Below are 20006 nucleotides of genomic sequence, written 5' to 3'. Positions count from 1 at the left end.
CTGTATCTCCTCCATCCCCTCCCAGATCAGCTTTTCCCACCCTCCTGGATGGTCCCACCTCCGTGTTCCCCAGATGGATGTCACCTGTGCTGAGCCCCAGACTCCCCCTTCTCACACTGCCAGTGCCTGGGGCAGGGCTGGCACTGCCCTGGACGGGTCACTGTTCGGAGCCCCCAGATTCACACCAGGGAGGAAGTGGCTGCTGCCATGTGTAGCCGGGACCCTGGTGGTTTAAAGACACATAGCGGCTCCCTCCTGAAGCAGTGCTGAGCCCCCGAGTACCGTTCGGAGTCCACGGTGGGTGTCAGGACGACGGGTCTGTGTGCCATGAGGAGTATGTGCTGGGATAACACTGGGCGTGAGGTGTCCGAAACGCCTGCTTCTAGAACATGACGATGAAGTGTTAACTCTTGTTTTTCTTTTTGAACTCCTTTCTTTTTTTAGAACTCGATTTTTTTTTTAATTATTGATTTTAAAAAGAAAGCCCATGATAAGAGTTAGGGGCAGAATTTCCTTTGTTCTTGATGTGTGGGAAGTGATGAGCTTTTCTTGCTGGTAAGGAAGGAAAGACAGGCTTTTCTCAAACGAGAGAGTTGCACGTGGGAAGTTCATCCCTTGCGTTTGTACAGCACTCCTAACCCTTACCGGAGGCTTTGATTAATTTATTTTTTGTTGTTGTTGTTAATCCTCTGAGGGTATTTTCCCATTGATTTTTAGAGAGTGGAAGGGAGGGAGGGAGAAGGAGAGAGAGAAAGAGAGAGAAGCATTGATGTGATGTGAGAGAGACACATAGATTGGTTGTCTGCCTCACACGCCCCAACCAGGGCTGGGGATTAAACCTATAACCCAGGTACGTGCCCTTCACTGGGAATCGAACCTGAGACCTTTCAGTGTGCGGGCCAACACTCTAACCATTGGGAACACTGCCCAGGGCTGATTCATTTATCTTTACCTTTATCCTCTTGCCCACTTGGACCCAAAGGAAAGGAAGTTAATTTGCTCATGTCACAGGTTGGTCACAGTTGGGCTAGAAATGGGGTCTCCGGATTCCTTCTCCGCTGCTTCTCTCAGAGGGAAGCCCCGGGGCCGGCCTGTCGGGAGGGACGTTGCTATTCCCTGCACATGCCCCACGGGCCACATTTGCAACTGTCCACAGGGACTGTGGGGAACCCAGAGGGTGGTTTACTCATTCGTGTATGTTTATAATATATTCATGTAGATATAACTATGATATAAACATAATACACATTTGTATTCATTGGTATTTGCAGAAATCGTGGGCACATTTGTCTGTTTTCCAGAAAGTGTTCTGATTGGGCGTCTGGACTTTTTTCTTTTTGCTGCGGGGGTTCCGGGTAGCTGTCTCCTGCAGCAGTTCTCAACCTGTGGGTCTCGAACAATGAAAAGACATCCTGCATATCAGATATTTACATTATGATTCATAACAGTAGCAAAATTACAGTTATGAAGTAGCAACGAAAATAATTTTATGGTTGGGGGTCACCACAACATGAGGAACTGTATTAAAGGGTCGCGGCATTAGGAAGGTTGAGAACCGCTGAGGAACCCAAGGGGACACAAACATTCCTGTTAGAGGAAGGGTGTCCCCGGCTAGCACCTCCCCTGTGCACCCTGCAGAGCTCTGGTTCTCGGGGCTGCTCAGAGAGGCTCCTTGGAAAAACGGTTCTGTGGCAAGTAAGGTTGAGACGTGGAAAGTCAAACAGATGTTTCCCTATCTGCTGCGTGGCTTTTACATTTTGCTCCTGTGCGCTGTGATCCTCCCAGAAGCATATAATGTTTTTTCAAAACTTATTTGCCAGCTGAGCCCAAGTCCCCAGGGAGCAAATCTGGAGGACTGGTGTTCCTCGGGAACCCACTTTGGGGAACTCTGGCCTGGCTTCCACTGATTTTTTTCAGATAAGGGGTTTACTTCAAGGTGAGGGAGAGGAGCACCCTTCCCAGACGGCTTCTCCTGTAGTGGGGGCTGAGGGCGGTTTCCGAATCGTGGGGCCCCCTTGGGGTCCTCTCAGTGGGAGGCCCTAGTGGAGCCTGCTGACTTCCTTCTCGTGTGTGACTCCAGGACCGGGCACATGCTCACCCACCAGAAGACCAAGCCCTTCGTGTGCATCGAGCAGGGCTGCAGCAAGAGCTACTGCGACTACCGCTCGCTGCGCCGGCACTACGAGGTGCAGCACGGCCTGTGCATCCTGAAGGAAGCGCCCGCGGAGGAGGAGGCCTGCGGGGACTCCCCCCACGCCCAGGAGGTGGCCGGCCCGCCCGCTCCCAGTGGCCTGCGGTCCCTGATGCCCCCAGAGGCCAGGTCCCCTGGCTCCCTCTTGCCCAACCGGGACCTCCTGCGCTGTATCGTGAGCAGCATCGTCCACCAGAAGATCCCTTCTCCCTGCCCGGCCCCAGCAGGGCCTTCAGACAGCAGCGAAGGGAGGAACACGGCCTGTCCCTGCCCACCCTCATCCGGGTCCTCCTCCTGCACCCCAGCGAGCACCCCAGCAGCCCCAGGAGCCCTGGGCCCTGAGGTTCCCGAGGAGCCGCGTCCCCCGCAGAAGGAGCCTGTCGCTGACATGTTCACAGCCGTCCACTCAAGGGCAGCAGAGAATGGTGGCCCCGACCCATCCGAGCCAGAGCCTTGGCTGCTCCAGCTCCCGTCTGCCCTGGAGGGCTGGCCTGAGGGCGGCCCCCTGCCTGCCTGCCTGCCTCTGTTCCGAGGCCAGACGGGCCCCTCCAGTTCCCAGCCATCCAGCCACAACTTCCAGTGGCTCCGGAACCGGAACCTGCCCGGCTGCCCCAAGAGCAAAGGGAACAATGTGTTTGTGGTCCACAAGGCCCCGGCGGTGCAGTCCCCGGAGGGCCCGGAATCCGGCCCCGGGCCCAACAGCGCCTCCCCCAGCAGGGAGCCCTCCCCCAGCTCGGGCCTCAGTCTGGAGGACGTGCTGCCCTTCGCGCCCTCGCTCCTGAAGGCACCTGGGGAGGCCTCGGGTGACCCCAGACATGCCAGCGGGGAAGATGACAACTGGGCCTCCAGAAAGAGCCAGTGTGACTGCGACACGTTCCCGTGGCAGAACCCCAGGGAGCCCGGCCTGCAGGACGTCCAGAAACCGGGTGGGCTCCCGTCAGACACCACCCCGCTCTTCCGGCAGCTCTTCCTGAAGTCGCAGGAGTCTCTGGTGAGCCACGAGCAGATGCAGGTGTTCCAGATGATCACCAAGTCCCAGCGGCTCTTCTCCCACGCCCAGGTGGCAGCCGCGTCCTCCCAGCTGCCGGGCCCCGAGGGCAAGCAGGCCGCCCTGAAGTCGGGGCCGTGGTCGCAGCAGCCCCTGCCACTGACGCCCAGTGCTGACTCTCTCCATGCTGGCCCTGGGAACCCGGAGCCTGAGGGATCCCCAGTCCACAGGAGAAAAACCGCAGCTGCTCTCCCCAGAGCAGCCTCTCCTGGCAGCACGAAATGGGACTCGAAGGGAGGACCAAAGGTGGCCACCGCCCCGCCGTCCCTCACAGCATCGTCTCTGGACCCTCCTGACAACCCAGACATCTCCTCTCTGGCCAAGCAGTTGAGATCTGCAAAAGGGACTCTGGACCTGGGGGACATGTTCTCCCCCGGTGGCCCACAGCAGAGCCAGGCAGGGGGGGACCAGCCGCCTGGAGCCCCGGGCCCCGGGAAGCAGACCCAGGCTGAGAACGGCGCGGCATCAGGAGCCACGAAAGGTGAAAAGGGCTCGGCCTGCACCCGGGGCGGAGGCTACAGGCTCTTCTCCGGTAACCCCAGGGCCCAGCGCTTCTCAGGCTTCCGGAAGGAGAAGGTGAAAATGGACATGTGCTGTGCCGCTTCTCCCAGCCAGGTGGCCATGGCCTCCTTCTCCTCGGCTGGGCCTCCGGCGGACGCCCCCCGGGACTCCAAGTCCAAGCTGACCATATTCAACAGAATCCAGGTACCACAGGGGTTGGTATAACCGCAGGGCTGAGCGTCCATCGCCACTCTGCCAGAACATTTCAGCCCAGAGAAACCCCCACTTAGTTGTCACCCCCAATCTCTCCATCCCTCCCAGCCCCCGGCAGCCAGGAATCTACCTTCTCTCTCTCTGGATTTGCCTGCTCTGGACATTTCATGTCATTGGAATCATACACCACATGGCCCTTTGTGACCGCTTCTTTCACTCAGCGTAGTGTTCCAAGTTCGTCCGTGCTGTAGCACGTGTCAGTGCTTCATTTTCAGGGCTGAGTAATATTCCTTCGTACGGGCACCTCACATTTTGTTCATCCGTTCATCAGTTGACCCTTCTTGGTCATTGTGAATAGTGCTGCTGTGGACATGGGTGTCCATGTTTTGTGCAGGCATATGTTTTCATTTCACTTGGGAAATACCGAGGAGTGCAATTGCTGGGTCAGATGGTAACTCTATGTTTGACCATGTGAGGAACTGCCCGACAGTTTTCCAAAGCAGTTGCATCAGTTTACATTCCCACCCACAAGCCATCGAGGGCTCCAATTTCTCCAGGTCCCCTCTAGCTCGTTGTTGTCCTGTTATCATAGCCTTCCTCGTGGCTGTGCAGAGCTCTCCTTAAGGTTTCATTTGCATTGCTCTGATGCCTAACGATGTTGAGCATCTCTCTACCCTTTGTGCTTATTGGCATTCGCAGGTCTCTTTTGGTTCAGTGTTTATTCAGATTCTTTGTCCATTTTTATTTTTTTTATTGATTTTTAAAGGAAGCGGGGGGAGAGAGAGAGAAACATTGATGTGAGTGAGAAACATTGATTGATTGTCTCCCGTATGCTCCCTGACCACGGATTGAACTCGAAACCTAGGTGTGTTCCCTGATCAGGAATCGAACCTGCGACCTTTTGGTGTACACTGCTCCAGCCAACTGAGCCACTCAGCCAGGTCTTTGACCATTTTTAAATTGGGCTATTTGACTTTTTATTATTGAGCTATAAAAGTTACGTATTATGAATGCAAGTCCTTATCAGACATATATGACTTTCAACAATTTTCTCCCATTTTGTGGGTTTTCTTTTCACTTTCTTTTCTTTCTTTCTTTTAAATATGTTTTTATTGATTCTTAGAGACAGAGAAAGGGAAGGGGACAGAGAGATAGAAACATTGATGAGAGGGAAAACATCAACATTGACTGGCTGCCTCCTGCACGCCCCCTGCTGGTGATCGAGCCTGCAACCCAGGCATGTGCCCTGACCGGGAATTGAACCAGTGACCTCTGGGTGCATGGGTTGACACTCAACCACTGAGCCACGATGGCTGGGCTCACTTTCTTTTTTTTATACACTTTTTAAAAAAATACGTTTTTATTGATTTTTTAGAGAGGAAGGGAGAGGGAGAGATATAGAGAGAGAAACATTGATCGATCGAGCCTGCAACCCAGGCATGTGCCCTGACCGGGAATTGAACCAGTGACCTCTGGGTGCATGGGTTGACACTCAACCACTGAGCCACGACGGCTGGGCTCACTTTCTTTTTTTTATACACTTTTTAAAAAAATACGTTTTTATTGATTTTTTAGAGAGGAAGGGCGAGGGAGAGATATAGAGAGAGAAACATTGATCAGCTGCCTCCTGACCAGGATCAAACCTGCAACCTGGGTATGTCCCCTGACCGGGAATCAAACCAGTGACCCTTCTATCAAACCAGTGACCCTTCCATTTATTTATGCGTTCATTGATTGTTTCTTGTATGTGCCCTGACAAGGGATCGAACCCAAAACCTTGGTGTATCAGGACACTGCTCTAACCAACTGAGCCAGCCCAGAGGGCTGTCTGTTCTGGCTTCTGTTTTGGTGTCATCCAAGAGACCATTGCCTAATTTAAAGTCGCAAAGAATTACACCTGTATTTTCTTCTAGGCATCTTAGAGTTTTAGCTCTTGCAAACCTCATTTCTGATATGTTGGCTCGGGTGTCTTTTTATCTTCAGGGTGGAAATATCTACCGGCTCCCCCATCTGATGAAGGAGGAGAACATGGCAGGTGGATGGTAAGTTGAGAAGTCCCTCCCCCACATCTGGGGGAGCTCAACCCCTTCTCTTCCATGTGCTGGCCCTGGGTAAGCGAGCTCTGGATGTGTCAGTCCGACGAGGTGTGCGCCAGGCCCTGAAGAATTGGGGTGTCGTCTCCACTTCTTAGGGTTCATCTAGAGTTGTCAGTGGACGAGACTTAAAAAAGAAAAGAAAACTGGAGCCAGTGATCAGGGACAGAGTCCCATTCTCGCGTTCTTCCCTCCTGCATGTCTCCCGCAGTAGCCAGCAAAACGGGGGCCCAGCAGACTGGGCAGAGCCAAGGAGCACGTACGTCTGCAAGAACTGCAGCCAGATGTTTTACACCGAGAAAGGGCTGAGCAGCCACATGTGCTTTCACAGCGACCAGTGGCCGTCACCTCGCGGGAAGCAGGAGCAGCAGGTGAAGGGCACACGCAGTAGAGTCTGTGCTTTCAGGGTTGCTGACAGGCTCGGGGGAGTAAAGGACTGGCGGCCATTTATCTCAGGATGGAGATGTCCTCCATCGTCTGGGGGAAGCCTGGGGAGGGGCCAGGAGTCGGAACTGCAGGCTGGAGCAGCTCTTCCGCTCCCCACTCGCTGTTTCTCCTGAAGAGCCGTCTCCTCTGCTCTAGGTGTTTGGCACCGAGTTCTGCAAGCCCACGAGACAGGTGCTGAGGCCAGAGGGGGACGGGCAGAGCCCCCCCGGAGCCAAGAAGTCCTTGGACAACACGGCCCCTTTGGAGCTCCCCATGTCGGTGCCTGCGGTGCCCACACACCGAGTCCTGGGGAGCACGGCCAAGGTGGGTGCTGGTCAGTCCATGTCCTTCCTGCTGCTCTCCCTCCCGACCTGCTGGCCCAAACGCCACAGGCAATCCTGACTCCAGAAGAGCTTGGTTTGCGTGTTCATTCACTCACTCATTCGGCATCTGCTGAGCCTCCTCTGTGCCGGGCCCTGTGCTGGTGACACTGTGGTGACCATGAAGGCCTCTGCCCTGCCTGCTGGGGCTCCCAGTTCAGTGCAGTAGATAGACCCACCCCCAGACAGTGATGACCCAGAGTGGGCAGGGCAGGCTGGGGGAGGGAGCTGTGGGAGCCCTGAGAGGGACCAGAGGGCCAGCCTGAGGAGGTCAGGGAGGACTTCCTGGAGGTGGGGGTGTGGGAGCTGAGACCTGGAGGATAAGAAGGAGTAAGACTGGCAGAGAGGAAGGGAGATTGTGTGGAGGTGAGAGGACATGGGAAGTTCAGGCCGTAGGGCTTTCAGCCTGTTACTAGAGGGTCCTGCCCGGAACAGCGCAAGCTGGACGTGGGGACAGGGAGCCTGGGTCCCATTGTTTGTCTCACAGGCGCTGTGATCGCTTGGAGGGGAATACATTTTCGTTTTGTCAGTCACTCTGTGACTCTGGCCCCCACTGTTTAAGTGCCAGGCATGTTAACCATTGAAACTGGCCTCCACGTTTCCAAATCCTCTGAGTCAGGGCCTCTCCTTGGAGTGCGGGTGCGTGAGAAGGCTCCAGCCTTGCACGTCACAGGCAGAGCCTCGGGTCTGGCTCTGGTGGGTGGCCCTGCCCAGCCTCCTTTGTTAAAGGCTCTCCGCATGGACAGCAGGGGGTGTGCCTGTCACATTTCCCTCTGTCCTCGGGGTCAGTGCCCTGAGGACTGAGCTGTGTGGCAGGAGCCTCAGTGACCCTTTGTGGGTCTGAACTGTCTTCTTCCCCAGGGGCAAGAGAAAGACATGGAAGAGAGAGACAGCAGGGAGAGCAGTCTGCACAGGAAGCGGAAGAAGCGCCCCCAGCCCAAGGCACTGTTCATCCCTCCGCCCCGCTCCACATTCAGGGAGCCAGGCCCAGGAAGATGCCACCAGAGCTGCCTGCGGTCTCCGGTGTTCCTGGTGGACCGCCTCCTGAAAGGGTTATTCCAGTGCCCTCCCTACACGCCACCCCCCATGCTCAGCCCCATCCGGGAGGGGTCTGGGCTGTATTTCAACACGCTCTGTTCCACGTCGGCTCAGGCCAGTCCCGACAAGCTCATCAGCACCACGCTGGGTGAGTGAGGCCGGGCTGGAGCTCCCGGTCATCACACGGCCGACCTCCTATGGACCAGACCCACTCTCCCTTTAGCGTTCGGCCCAGAGATTCCCCCGCCTGTGGCTGTGGGCGCCATTATAAGTATCGCAGGACCATCTGTGGCCAGCAGCCTTGTAGGTGCTTAGAGTTTTACAACCATAGAGCCATTTAGCCTTTTACCCTTCTGCCTACCCTCCACTTAACTTTTTAAACAGCTTTATTGAGATACTAGAGGCCCGATGCAGGAAATTCGTGCAAGAGTAGGCCTTCCTTCCCCCGGCTGCCGGCACCGGCTTCCCTCTGGCACCCAGGACCCAGGCTTCCGTCGTAGCCCCGGCTTCATCTGGAAGGACGTCTGGTCTAATTAGCATATTACGCTTTTATTATTATAGATAATTTACATGCCATATGAACCACCATTTAAAATGTACCGTGTTTTTTAGTATATTTACAGGGCTGTGCATTCATCACACAGTCAATTTGACAGCATTTTCATCACCCCCAGAAGAAGCACTGTCACCCCCATAGCCCCAGCGCCCCAATCTCCCCAGCCCCAGGAAACGACTGATCTACTTTCTCCATGGATTTGCCCATTCTGGACATTGTGTATAGGTGGAATCATACGTGACATTTTGTGTGTCGTTTATTCATTTAGCATGTTTTCAAGGTGCATCCATGTAGCGTGGATCAGTGTTTCGTTCTCTCTATGGCTGAATAATATCCTGTTGTCTGGATGGATCACATCTTATTTATCCATTCATCAGCTGTGAGCATTTAGGTTCCCTCGTTTGGGCTATTATAAGTAGTGCTGTTATGAACATTCATGTACAAGTTTTTGTGTGGATGTGTGTTCATTTCTCTTGTGTAGAAATCTAGGAATGGAGTTGCTGGGTCATATGGTAACTATGTTTAATCATTTAAGGAATTGCCAGACTGTTTCCAAAATGACCGGGCCATTTTAAGTTCCCACCAGCATTGTATGAAAGGTCCAATTCCTCCACAACCTGCCAGGACTTATGTCCATTGCTGTTTTTATAACCACATTAGGTGCAAAGTGTCATCTCTTTATGGTATTGATGGCTAATGATGTTGAGCATCATTTCATGTACTTATTGTCCATATGTATATCTTCTCAGGAGAAATGTCTATTCGTCCTTCACCCATTTAAATGTTGAGTTATTATCTTTTAATTATTGACTTTTGAGAGTTCAAGTCCCTTATCAGATATATGATTTTCCTACAGATATTCGATCTCATTTTGTGGGTTGTTTTTTCGTTTATTTATGGCAGTGTTTGCGGTACAAAGGTTCATTTTGATTGAGCCCAGTTCTTTCTTTCATCACCTGTGCTTTCAGGGTTGTATCTAAGATTTTGCCTGACCAAAGGTCACAAAGTTTTACGCCCATGTTTTTTCTAAGAGTTCTATAATTTGAATATAAAATTTCGTTCTTTGATCCAATTTACATTTAGTTCTTTGATCCATTTTAAGTTAACTTTTATATTCTACGTAAGGTTAGGATCCAAATTCATTCTTTTGCATGTGGGTTTACATTGTTCCAGCACCATTAGTTGAAAAGATCTTCCTTTTCCCATTGAATTGTGTTGCACCCTTGTTGAATGTCAATGAACCATGAATTATTTGACATTTGTTTTTCTTTTTAAACACATTTACATCTATAGATTTCCTTCTAAGCATTGCTTTAGCTACATTTTGTAAGTTTTAGTTTGTTGTATTCTTATTGCCATTCATCTCAAAGTATTTTCTAATTTCTCTTTTGATTTCTTCTTTGATACATTTATTATTATTAAGGAGTGTTGCTTAATTACTACAAATTGCCTTCTTTTAAAAAAATATCTTTTTATTGATTTCAGAGAGGAAGGGGAAGGGGAAGAGAGAGAGAGAAAGAGAGAGAGAGAGAGAGATCAATGATGAGAGAGAATCATTGATCAGTTGCCTCCTGCACACCCCCACTGGGGATTGAGCCCGCAACCTGGGCATGTGCCCTGTCTGGGAATCTAACCATTACCACCTGGTTCATATGCTGATGCTCAACCACTAAGCCACACTGGCTGGGCCAAATTGCCTTCTTTTATTGATTTTTTATTCTATTGTGGTCAGAGAACATATATGAATTCAGCCCTTCTAAATGTACTGAGGCATGTATTATGGGCTAGAATATGTTCTATGTGCATTTGGGAAGAATGTATGTTCTGATGTTTGGTAGAATTCTCTGTCATATCTAGTTAGTTTATAGTGTTGTTCCTCGTTGATCTTCTGCTTAGCTGTCCTATCGATTATTGAAAGTATTGAAATCTCCCACCATTATTTTTAAGTTGTATATTTCATCCTTCAGTTCTTTCAAGTTTTGCTTTCTGTATTTTTAGATTATGTTTTTAGGTGCATACATGTTTATAATAGTCATCATGTCTTCCTGATGGCTTGGCCGACCTTGTATCATTATGATATGATTGTGATATCAGTTATCATACATACTGTAATTGTATCACCTCTAGTAATATTTGTCTGACAGTATAGCCATTCCGTCTCTTTTATGGTGGTTGTTTGCTTGGCATGTATTTTTCTGTTCCTTTATTTTTAACCTATTTGTGTCTTTGAACATAAAGCATGCCTCCTGTAGGGAGCATTAGTCGGAGCATACGTTTCCTAAGCCAGTCTGACAAACTGCCTTTTGATTGGTTTGTTTAATCCATTCTCATTTAATGTTATACGAATGTGGTTGGATTTACATCTGCCATTTTTTTTCTTTTCTGTAAGTCTCATGTATTTTTCTCCTTTTGTTTTTCCTTTCCTGCTTTCTTTTGTATTAAGTGAATATTTTCTAGTGTTACTTTTTCTTTTCTTTTTTCTTTTTTATATATTTTATTTATTTTTTACAGAGAGGATGGGAGAGGGATCAAGAGTTAGAAACATCGATCAGCTGCCTCCTGCACACCCCTACTGGGGATCAAGCCTGCAACCCAGGCATATGCCCTTGACCGGAATCGAACCTGGGACCCTTCAGTCCGCAGGCCGACGCTTTATCCACTGAGCCAAACCAGTTAGGGCATGTTACTTTTTCTTAGTCATTTCTTAGTGGTTGCTCTAGGACCTACAACATACATATGAAATATGAGAATCTTTGCAGATGTGCCACAACTTATTAAGAACGGAACATAGAAACACTGCTCTTTCTATCTCTGTTTCTGTAACACTTTTATTATTATTGTTATATTACATATCTATATGTTAGAAACCAACAAGGCATTGTCATAATTATGACTTTATATCATTTTTAAAACAGAGAGAATAAAGGAAAGAAAGCAAATGCCATTTATAGAGTTTGTTATATTAACCTTATTTTCCACTTCTGATCTCTTCATTTATTCCTGTGGATTCAAAGCTACTATCTGGGTGTTACTTCTTTACTCCAATGCAGCTCCGCTCCTTGGTGCTGTTATTGTCACATAGATTACATTTCCGTGTGTTACAGGCTACACTGCATACTGTTTTATGCAAGGGCTTTTTAAGTCAATATAAAGAGGAAAATACTGGCTTTTGTAATTACCTATGTAATTACCTTTACCAGTGCTCTTTTTTTAAAGTTCAAATTTCTATCTGATATCACTTCCTTTCAGTCTGATGAACTTTCTTTAGTATTTATTTTCATTATGGAGATATAATTCACATACCATACAGTTCATCTCTTTAAAGTATAAATAATGCAATGGTTTTCAGTATATTCACAGAGCGGTGCAACCATTACTATTATCAATTTTCAGACAATGTTACAACCCCCAAAAGAAGCCCCACAGCCATTAGCAGCCACTCTTTCCCCTGCCCTCCCCCCGAGCCCTAGGTAAGCACTAACCTCCTTTCTGCCTTGATAGACTTGGCTAATCGGAATATTTCACGTAAGTGGAATCATACAGTATTTAGTCCTTTGTGGTTGCCTTTTTCCACTTTGCATAATGTTTTCAGGTTTCAACCATGTTGCAGTATGTATCAGTTCTTCCTTCCTTTTTAATGGCTGAATGATATTCCACTTCTTTTTATTGAATCTATTGGGGTGACATTGGTTAATAAAATTATATATGTTTCAGATATACACACACTTCTAAAATACGTCATCGACATTGGTTAATAAAATTATATAGGTTTCAGATATACACTTCTAAAATACGTCATCGGTATGTTGTATTGTGTGTTCACCACCCCAAGTCTCCTTCCATCACCATTTGTCCCTCCTTTACCCTCCTCTACCTCCTCCACCCACTTCCCTCCGGCATTCACCAAACTGTTGTCTGTATCCATTAGTCTTTCTTTTCTTTTCTTTGTTTAATCCCTTCACCATAATCTACCTTTAATATTTCTTATACTAAAGGACTGCTAGCAATAGATTTTCTCAATTTTTATTTATGTTATAATGTTTTTATTTCACATTCATTTTGAAAGGTAATTTGCTGAATATGAGATTCTTGGTTGACAGTTTTTTTTAATTTCACCAATTTGAATATGTTATCCCACTGCCTTCTGACCATTGTAGTTTCTGATGAGAAGTCAGCTGTTAATCTTACTGGTGTTCTTGTATATAACAGGTTAATTTTCTCTCTTTTGGCTTTTAAGATCTTTATCTTTGGCTTTCAGCATTTTGCCCACAATGTGTTTGGATGTAGAGCACTTTGTGTTTATCCCACTTGGAGTTTATAGTGTTTCTTAAATGTGTATCTTGTTTTTCATCAAATTTGGGAAGTTTTCAGCCATTAATACTTTAAATATTTTTGACCCTTTCTCTTTTTCTGGTCCTCCCATTACACATATGTTGTTGCAGTTAATGACATCTCACATTTCTCTGAGGCTCTCTTCATTTTTCTTTTTTCTGTTTTTTAGATTCCATAATCTCCATTGATTCATCAGCAAGTTAGTTTATTGATCATTTCTCCTATCTGCTCAAATCCATTGGGCCTCATTTTGGTTCTTTTTAAAAAAATGTAATTTCTGCCTCTTAATGGTAATCTTTATTTGATGAGACCTTATTTTTATACCTCCCTTTAATTATTTAAACATGGGAACTATGGGGACAGTAAGCCCCCTCTCCTTAGCACCTACCTGGGTTAGAGTACTCCGGGTAGAGTCTGTTACAGAGCTGGAGGCCCGGTGGGTGAGGGCATGGGCCATGGCTCAGATGTCACAGATTCTCATTGTTCTTGCTAAGATTTGGTCAGTTTTCTTGAGTGTGTGCCTTTAAGACAACTTCCAGTGACTTTAACTTAGTGTTTTTAATATAATTTTTATCAGTTAATTTGTTGTTATGCTGAGTTCCTTGCTGTACTTTTTAGAAGTCCTATCCACCTTCCATGTAATCTTTTATCAAAAGTTAATTTTTTGTGATAAGAATAGTTAACATGAAATTTACCCTTTTAACATGAAATTTACCCTTTTAAATAGTTAACATGAAATTTACCCTTTTAACAAACGTTTAAGTGTGCAATACAGTATTTTGACTATGTTGTACAGAACATCTCTAGAGCTTACTCATCTTGCTTACTTAAAAATTCAATGCCCATTGATTAATAACTACTCACTTCCCACTCCCTCAGGCCCTGGAAACCAACCTTGCACTCTTTGATTATGTGGATTTGACTATTTTAGGTACTTCATATAAGTGGACTCATATAGCATTTATCTTTCTGTGACTGGTTTAGTCACTTAGTCTAATGTCCTCAAGGTTCATCTGTGTTGTTGCATATTACAGAATTTCTTTGTTAAGGCTAAATAGTATTCTGTTGCATGTCTATACCACACTTTCTTTTATCCACTCACCCAGCAATGGCCATTTGATTGTTTACACCTTTTGGCTAGTATGGATAGTGTTGCAATGAACATGGGCGTGCAGGTATCTCTTGAGATCCTGATTTCTTGCTGTTGTCTATATCTTTACTTCTGGATAAATACCCAGGAACGAGATTGCTGGATCCTATGGTAACTCTATCCTTAATTTTCTGAAGAACCTTTCTACTCTGCAGGCTTCAAGAGCCTGCTTTCAGCCACTCTGGGGAGGTAGACAGAGGGGCTCCGTGGAACGCTTCTCGTCTGTCTTCTTGAGACTTTTTGTTGTGTGTTTTCTAGATCAAGTGGATGTTTCTTTCGGCATCTGTGTGGTAAAGGATGACACCAAAATCAGCATAGAACCGTGAGTTGGGGCCGGCTCAGAGCCTGAGGGGCCTTCCGAAGCGGAGCTGCTTTCACCCTCCTTGCATTCATTCCAGTGTCAGTTTTTCCCACGGGCTCCTGCATCCCAGGGGGGATCAGGTCTAGCTCCAGAGCCTCCCCAGGAGACGAGGCGTGGGTTTCTCCGGGTACTTGTGGGACGTTCCCTCAATATTCCTTTGTCCAAACATACCATAGTTGGGGCCATCGGGAAAGAATGCCCAAGACCCTGGGGTTCTAGGTAGAATTGGTGATGGCACAGTGGTTACATGGATGTGGCCATGGATGTTGATGTCAGGTATCAGCATGTACGTCCCTGGTCCTAGACCCCAAGAGAGACACCTGAGGCCAGAAACCTGGCAATGAAAGAAATGGGAGGAAGGAAGGAAATATCCCTTGAGAGGTTTCTGAAAGGCCCGCACGTGGGTCAGGGTGACCACCGCGCAGCACGGCGGCGATGGTGGAGGGTTTCCACAGAGCAGGGCACACCTTGCACCTTCAGTTCCCATCTTAGTCACGTGCACCTCGCATGTCTGTGTATGTGACCTCATTGCAGACACATCAACATAGGAAGCCGCTTTCAGGCTGAGATCCCGGAGCTCCAGGACAGATTGCTGGCCGGAATCGATGAGCATTTAGCTTCTCTGGTCTGGAAGCCGTGGGGAGATGTGATGACCAACCTGGAAACGCAGGATAGAGGTGGCTGGGACTTTGGGGCCAATTTCCCAAGGCCTCCCCCCATCTCCAAGGCATTGCTCCTCCCAGTTCTCACCTTGATTTTTTTTTAGAACTAGCCCTCAGTCCAGTATTGCTTCTCCCAGGCTGCAGTCTCCTGCCCCCACCTCTGTTCTCACTCAGTAGCTGGCCAGGCTGTTCAGGCGCCCGGAGCAGGGTTTCCGCCCTTCCTCCTTGGCCCTCCCTTCCCTCAACCTGCTTTGAGCTGAAATGTGAGGCCCCCCTGTCTGTGCTGTCAGGGAGCCTCCTCCCTGGCCCTTGCTGACTCCCTGTGTCTCCCCCTTGCACCCGGCTGGGGCCACCTTTGGAAACAGTGACCGAGCTCTGCAACGTGGCCTGCTCCAGCGTAATGCCGGGAGGGGGCACCAACCTGGAGCTCGCCCTGCACTGCCTGCACGAAGCCCAGGGCAACGTTCAGGTGAGGGAGGCTGGGGCTGCGTGAGTCTGCCACGTGCCTTCTGCGTGGGGGTTGCAGCCATGAAAACGGAAGGGAAGGCTGCTCATCTGCCCCCATGCGGCCCTGGGATTGGCGTGGCCCTTGAACACCAAGGGGAATGAGCAGACGCGGGCTCCGTAAATCAGTTATTTATTTAGGGAAACAGCAGGGCCCCAGGGTTCCTCTGAGCCCTCAGGGGCAATGAGGAGGGGAGCCTAGTAGACACAATGCAGGTCCTGCATGGATCTGGTTTATTTATTGAGCTGTATCATATTTTTTATCGCAAGCCCATGCGTGAAATCCTCTGGTGTAACTGAAATGCCTCTGCTGTCTCCAAAGGCCCTCCTCACAATCCTGAGGTTTAGAAAATAAATCAAAAGTCCAACTTGCCCTAGTTGGTTTGGCTCAGTGGATAGAGCGTCGACCTGCCACATTAGCATGCTGGAGCCAAAAGTAGGAAGAGCCTGGGTCCCTCGTGACCTTGAAGTGACACTTTGAGCACGAGAGAGAAATGAATATGTACTACTTCAGCCATTTTGAATTTTCTCTCCCTCTCACCCTGGCCTTACCCTAAGTGAGGCACATCTCACAGCTGATAAGAGATATTGCTGGGATTTCATCCTACACAATTTCATATCTTCTCCCTACCCTCAGTGTCTAATCACTTGACATGCACATCATATTTTATGCTTAGTTTGGCAGCATGAATAAACTCTCTATTGAAAAGGGGAAGAAAACCTATATATTTTATGTATTAAAATAGCCTTTCATAGGGTTCCTTGTAGATCCAGCAGATAGAATATTGGCACTCCCCTAAATAATTAAAAAATGTGGTAAAGATATTTCTTGAATATTGGAAATGCTTTTCAATATCCTTATTTTATTTATTGGTGTTCTTGCACTCAACTCTCATTTGCAATTCATACACTTGAAGTTGCCATTATCACTTGTGCATTCATTTGGCAAATATTTATTAAACACCGATGATATACTAGGAACCAATTAGTTGCTGAGGACAGAGAGGTGAACAAAATAGACAATATGTCTAATATCGTGGTGTCTGTATCCTTGTGGGTATGTGGAGGGGAGATATGGAGATAGGACAAATAATAAACAAACAAATGAGTTATGTAGTGATATGTTTAGTGAAGAAAATTCAAGTGCAGTGGGGGAACCCATGTTGCCAAGATTGGGGTTGTTACCTGAAAACACGTAAGAGAGCCCATCAAGAAAATTTTGTTTCCTAGCTAGGGCTGTCAGCATGTTTTTAGTTTGGAACAAACACATATTTTGGTGACAAAGATTGATACATTTCAGAAAAGGTTCCACATTATTCTTGACAATTTCAAAACTCTCTGTGGACTTGCCTGAGCATCTGGTATCCAACAATCCCAACTGGACAATAACTGGTTTGCTTTTTTTATTCTTTCCTTTCTACTGTGAATGTGATGTTATTCCATGAGGAGTCCAATTGCTTCTTTCCTCAAATAGGACTGTACCTGGTTAAACCAACTTGGAGAAGAGAATGTGACTAAGGGAGTACTAACTGAGTGTGCATGGGAGTGTGGGTGTGCCCCCAGATGTGCAAGTATATCTAAGATGAGAGCTGCAACAGACAGGATAATCTTGATATTTATTTGGTCAAAAGGTTGATATTCCTAACTACCTAACCCTCATTCCTCTTAGTCCCCTTAAAATGTGAACTTGCTCCCAATGTTATGTGGTCTGAAAATGAAGTGGAGATTAAAAGGGAACAAGAGGCTGTAGCTGGTTTGGCTTAGTGCAGCGGTTCTCAACCTGTGGGTCGCGACCCCTTTGGCGGTTGACTGACCCTTTCACAGGGGTTGCCTAAGACCATCCTGTATATCAGATGTTTACATTACAATTCATAACCGTAGCAACATTACAGTTATGAAGTAGCAACGAAAATAATTTTATGGTTGGGTCACAACATGAGAAACTGTATTTAAAGGGCCAGAAGGTTGAGAACCACTGTTCTAGGTGGACCCTACCTACCCCTGACCAGTGGTTCCCTCCTAAGCTCCGCCCAGCCAGGAAGTGGATGCTTCTGGCCACGGAGAGGTGGAGGCTCAGGTCAGGTTGAGCATACCAGCCCTGAAGTCAGTCAGTCTGGGGTCGCCACCTACCCTTGGCAAGTCTCTTACCCAATGGAAGGCTCAGTTGCTGCATCTGTAAAATGGGGATAGCAGTGGTTCCTACCTGCTAAGGGTTTTGTGAGGATTGTATGAGGTAAAGCAGATAGGGGGCTTAGCAGAATGCGTGGCACATAATTGGTGCTCGGTGATGGGAATTTGAAAAGGAGGGTGGTCAGCATTTCAGCCATGGCTGTGTTCCCAGAGGAGAAAAGTCTTTCCCCTCCTTGACTGTCTCTCCGGTAGGTTCAGACATCTGGACTCCCATGGAGAAGAGGCTCTTTAAGAAGGCGTTCTGCGCCCACAAGAAGGACTTTTACCTGATACACAAGACGGTAAGGCACATGGTGGGCTGTGTAGACAAGGCCTCGCCTCACACAGCCGAGCCAGAGCTGAAGGAGACCAGTCAGGGGTGACTCTCTGCTCATTTGTAAACAGTTTGTAATTTAAAAAGCCATTGTTGCCCAGCCAGCGTGGCTCAGTAGTTGAACATTGACCTATGAACCAGGAGGTCACGGCACATGCCCGGGTTGTGGGCTCCAACCCCAGTGTGGGGCATGCAGGAGGCAAAGTGATCAATGATTCTCTCTCATCATTGATGTTTCTCTCTCTCTCTCTCCCCCTCTCGCTTACTCTCTGAAATCAGTAAAAATATATTTTATAAAAAAAGAACTAGCCTTTGGTTTTGTTGGTTGTTTTCTAGTTAGTTGATTTCTGCTCTATTATTATTTCCTTTCTTCTGCTTGCATTGGGTTTAATTTGCTCTTTTTTTGTTTCTAAAAGTGGAAACTGAGGTCCCTGATTTGAGACTGTCCTTCTTCCCTATTATAGGTGTTTAGTGCTGTAAGTTTCCTTCCAAGTACTGCTTTGATAAATTTTGCTATGGTGGGTTTTTATTTATATTCAGATCAAAATACTTTTTAATTTCTCTTTTGATTTCTTTTTTGACCTGTGAGTTATATAGAAAAGTACATGATTTAGTATTCAAGTATTTCAGGGTTTTCCAGTGTTTTCTGTTACTGATTTCCTATGTGATGTAATTGAGGTCAGAGAAATACTTAATATGGTTTGAATCCTTTAAATGTATTAAACATTGGTTATGGCCTAGAACATAGTCTGCATCTGGGTAAATGTTCTGAGTACCTTTATAGAAAGTGTATTTTGCTGTTGCTGTGTGGAGTTCTATAAATGTCAGTTCAAGATGGTTAATATTGTGGTTCAGGTCTTCCATTCATTTCCTGTCCACTTGTTCTAGCAACTACTCAAAATGGAATGTCAAAATATTTGGCCCAGGCCTGGTGGCTCAGTTGGTTGGAGCGTTGTCCCATACACCAAAAAGGTTGCGGGTTCAATCCCCAGTCGGGGCGTATACAGGAGGCAATTGAGCAATGTTCGCTCACATCGATGTTTCTCTCTCTCTCTCTCTCTCTCTCTCTCTCTCTCTCTCTCTCTCCTCCCTTTCTCTCTCTCTAAAATCAATAAAAAGCAATACCCTTGGGTGAGGATTAAAAACATTATTGTTAATGGGAACACTTCTTAGTGGAGGGAGGAGCAAATGGTGGGGTCTGAAGGCCCCAGGATCAAACTGTGCCCTCCAAGCCTCCTCCTCCCCTTGTGGGCCCCTGGTTCTTGCAGAGGCTGTGATAGGCACTGCATGAGGGCATTCGCTCTAGTCCCTGGTGGGAAGCGGGGCCCTTCGGCATGACGTCACAGTGAGCGTCCTGCGGTGAACCTTCGTGCGCCTCTTCCCACAGAGAAGGGCTCTGGGCGGCCTTGCTGCTCAGGTGGTCTTGGCTGTGGTCACTTCACTCTGAAGCCCTTCATCACCTGGACGACTGTCGTGTAGTGAATGGGCAGGCCAAGCCAGAGAGGGAGCGAGTCCGCGTGGTGGCTGGGGGCTGCCCATCGCCAGTTTCTGTTTTCTTTCCCTAGATCCAGACCAAGACCGTCGCCCAGTGTGTGGAGTATTATTACATCTGGAAAAAAATGATCAAGTTTGACTGCGGCCGAGCCCCAGGGCTGGAAAAGAGGCTCAGGAGAGAGCCGGAGGAAGCAGACAGGACAGAGGCAAAGGTAGAGGGCCCGGGCGTCTGGAGTTCAGTGCTGATCTGGGTGCCCGCTGCCCGTCCATGCTGCCCGTCCATGTGTCTGTGCCCTGTGTCCCTGCGCCTCCCTCCTAAGGGCTGAGGGTCAGCCCCGCCCGTGGTTTCTGCCCCCTCTGCAGGTCACGTGCAGCCCTCGAGAGAGACCTAGCCACCGTCCAACCCCCGAGTTAAAGATAAAGACCAAGAGCTACAGGAGGGAGTCCATCCTCAACTCCAGCCCCAACACCGGCCCCAAGCGGACCCCAGAGCGGCCGGGCAGCGCGGAGGGCCCGAGCGTGTTTCCCTGCAGAGAGTGTGAGAGGTACCGGCC

The 20006-nt window shown here is 48.0% G+C and overlaps 1 protein-coding gene across 1 annotated transcript in view; it reads left to right on the top strand.

Moving 5' to 3' along the window:
* The window catches only part of ZNF541 (zinc finger protein 541), a 39336-nt gene that overhangs the window by 18471 nt on the left and 859 nt on the right, over positions 1-20006 (top strand). The window contains exons 4-15 of the mRNA XM_005857847.2: positions 2081-3944; positions 5937-5995; positions 6258-6417; positions 6629-6796; positions 7714-8038; positions 14187-14250; positions 14824-14966; positions 15317-15440; positions 17420-17463; positions 17799-17926; positions 19524-19664; positions 19816-19997. Coding sequence (XP_005857909.1) covers positions 2081-3944; positions 5937-5995; positions 6258-6417; positions 6629-6796; positions 7714-8038; positions 14187-14250; positions 14824-14966; positions 15317-15440; positions 17420-17463; positions 17799-17926; positions 19524-19664; positions 19816-19997 — 3402 coding nt within the window. The remainder of the gene's footprint in view (positions 1-2080; positions 3945-5936; positions 5996-6257; positions 6418-6628; positions 6797-7713; positions 8039-14186; positions 14251-14823; positions 14967-15316; positions 15441-17419; positions 17464-17798; positions 17927-19523; positions 19665-19815; positions 19998-20006) is intronic.

Source organism: Myotis brandtii, unplaced genomic scaffold (assembly GCF_000412655.1).
Source record: "Myotis brandtii unplaced genomic scaffold, ASM41265v1 scaffold114, whole genome shotgun sequence".
NCBI classification, from domain to species: Eukaryota; Metazoa; Chordata; class Mammalia; order Chiroptera; family Vespertilionidae; genus Myotis; species Myotis brandtii.
Note: the sequence above shows the minus strand (reverse complement) of the source record. Positions and strands in the feature narration are given on the sequence as shown.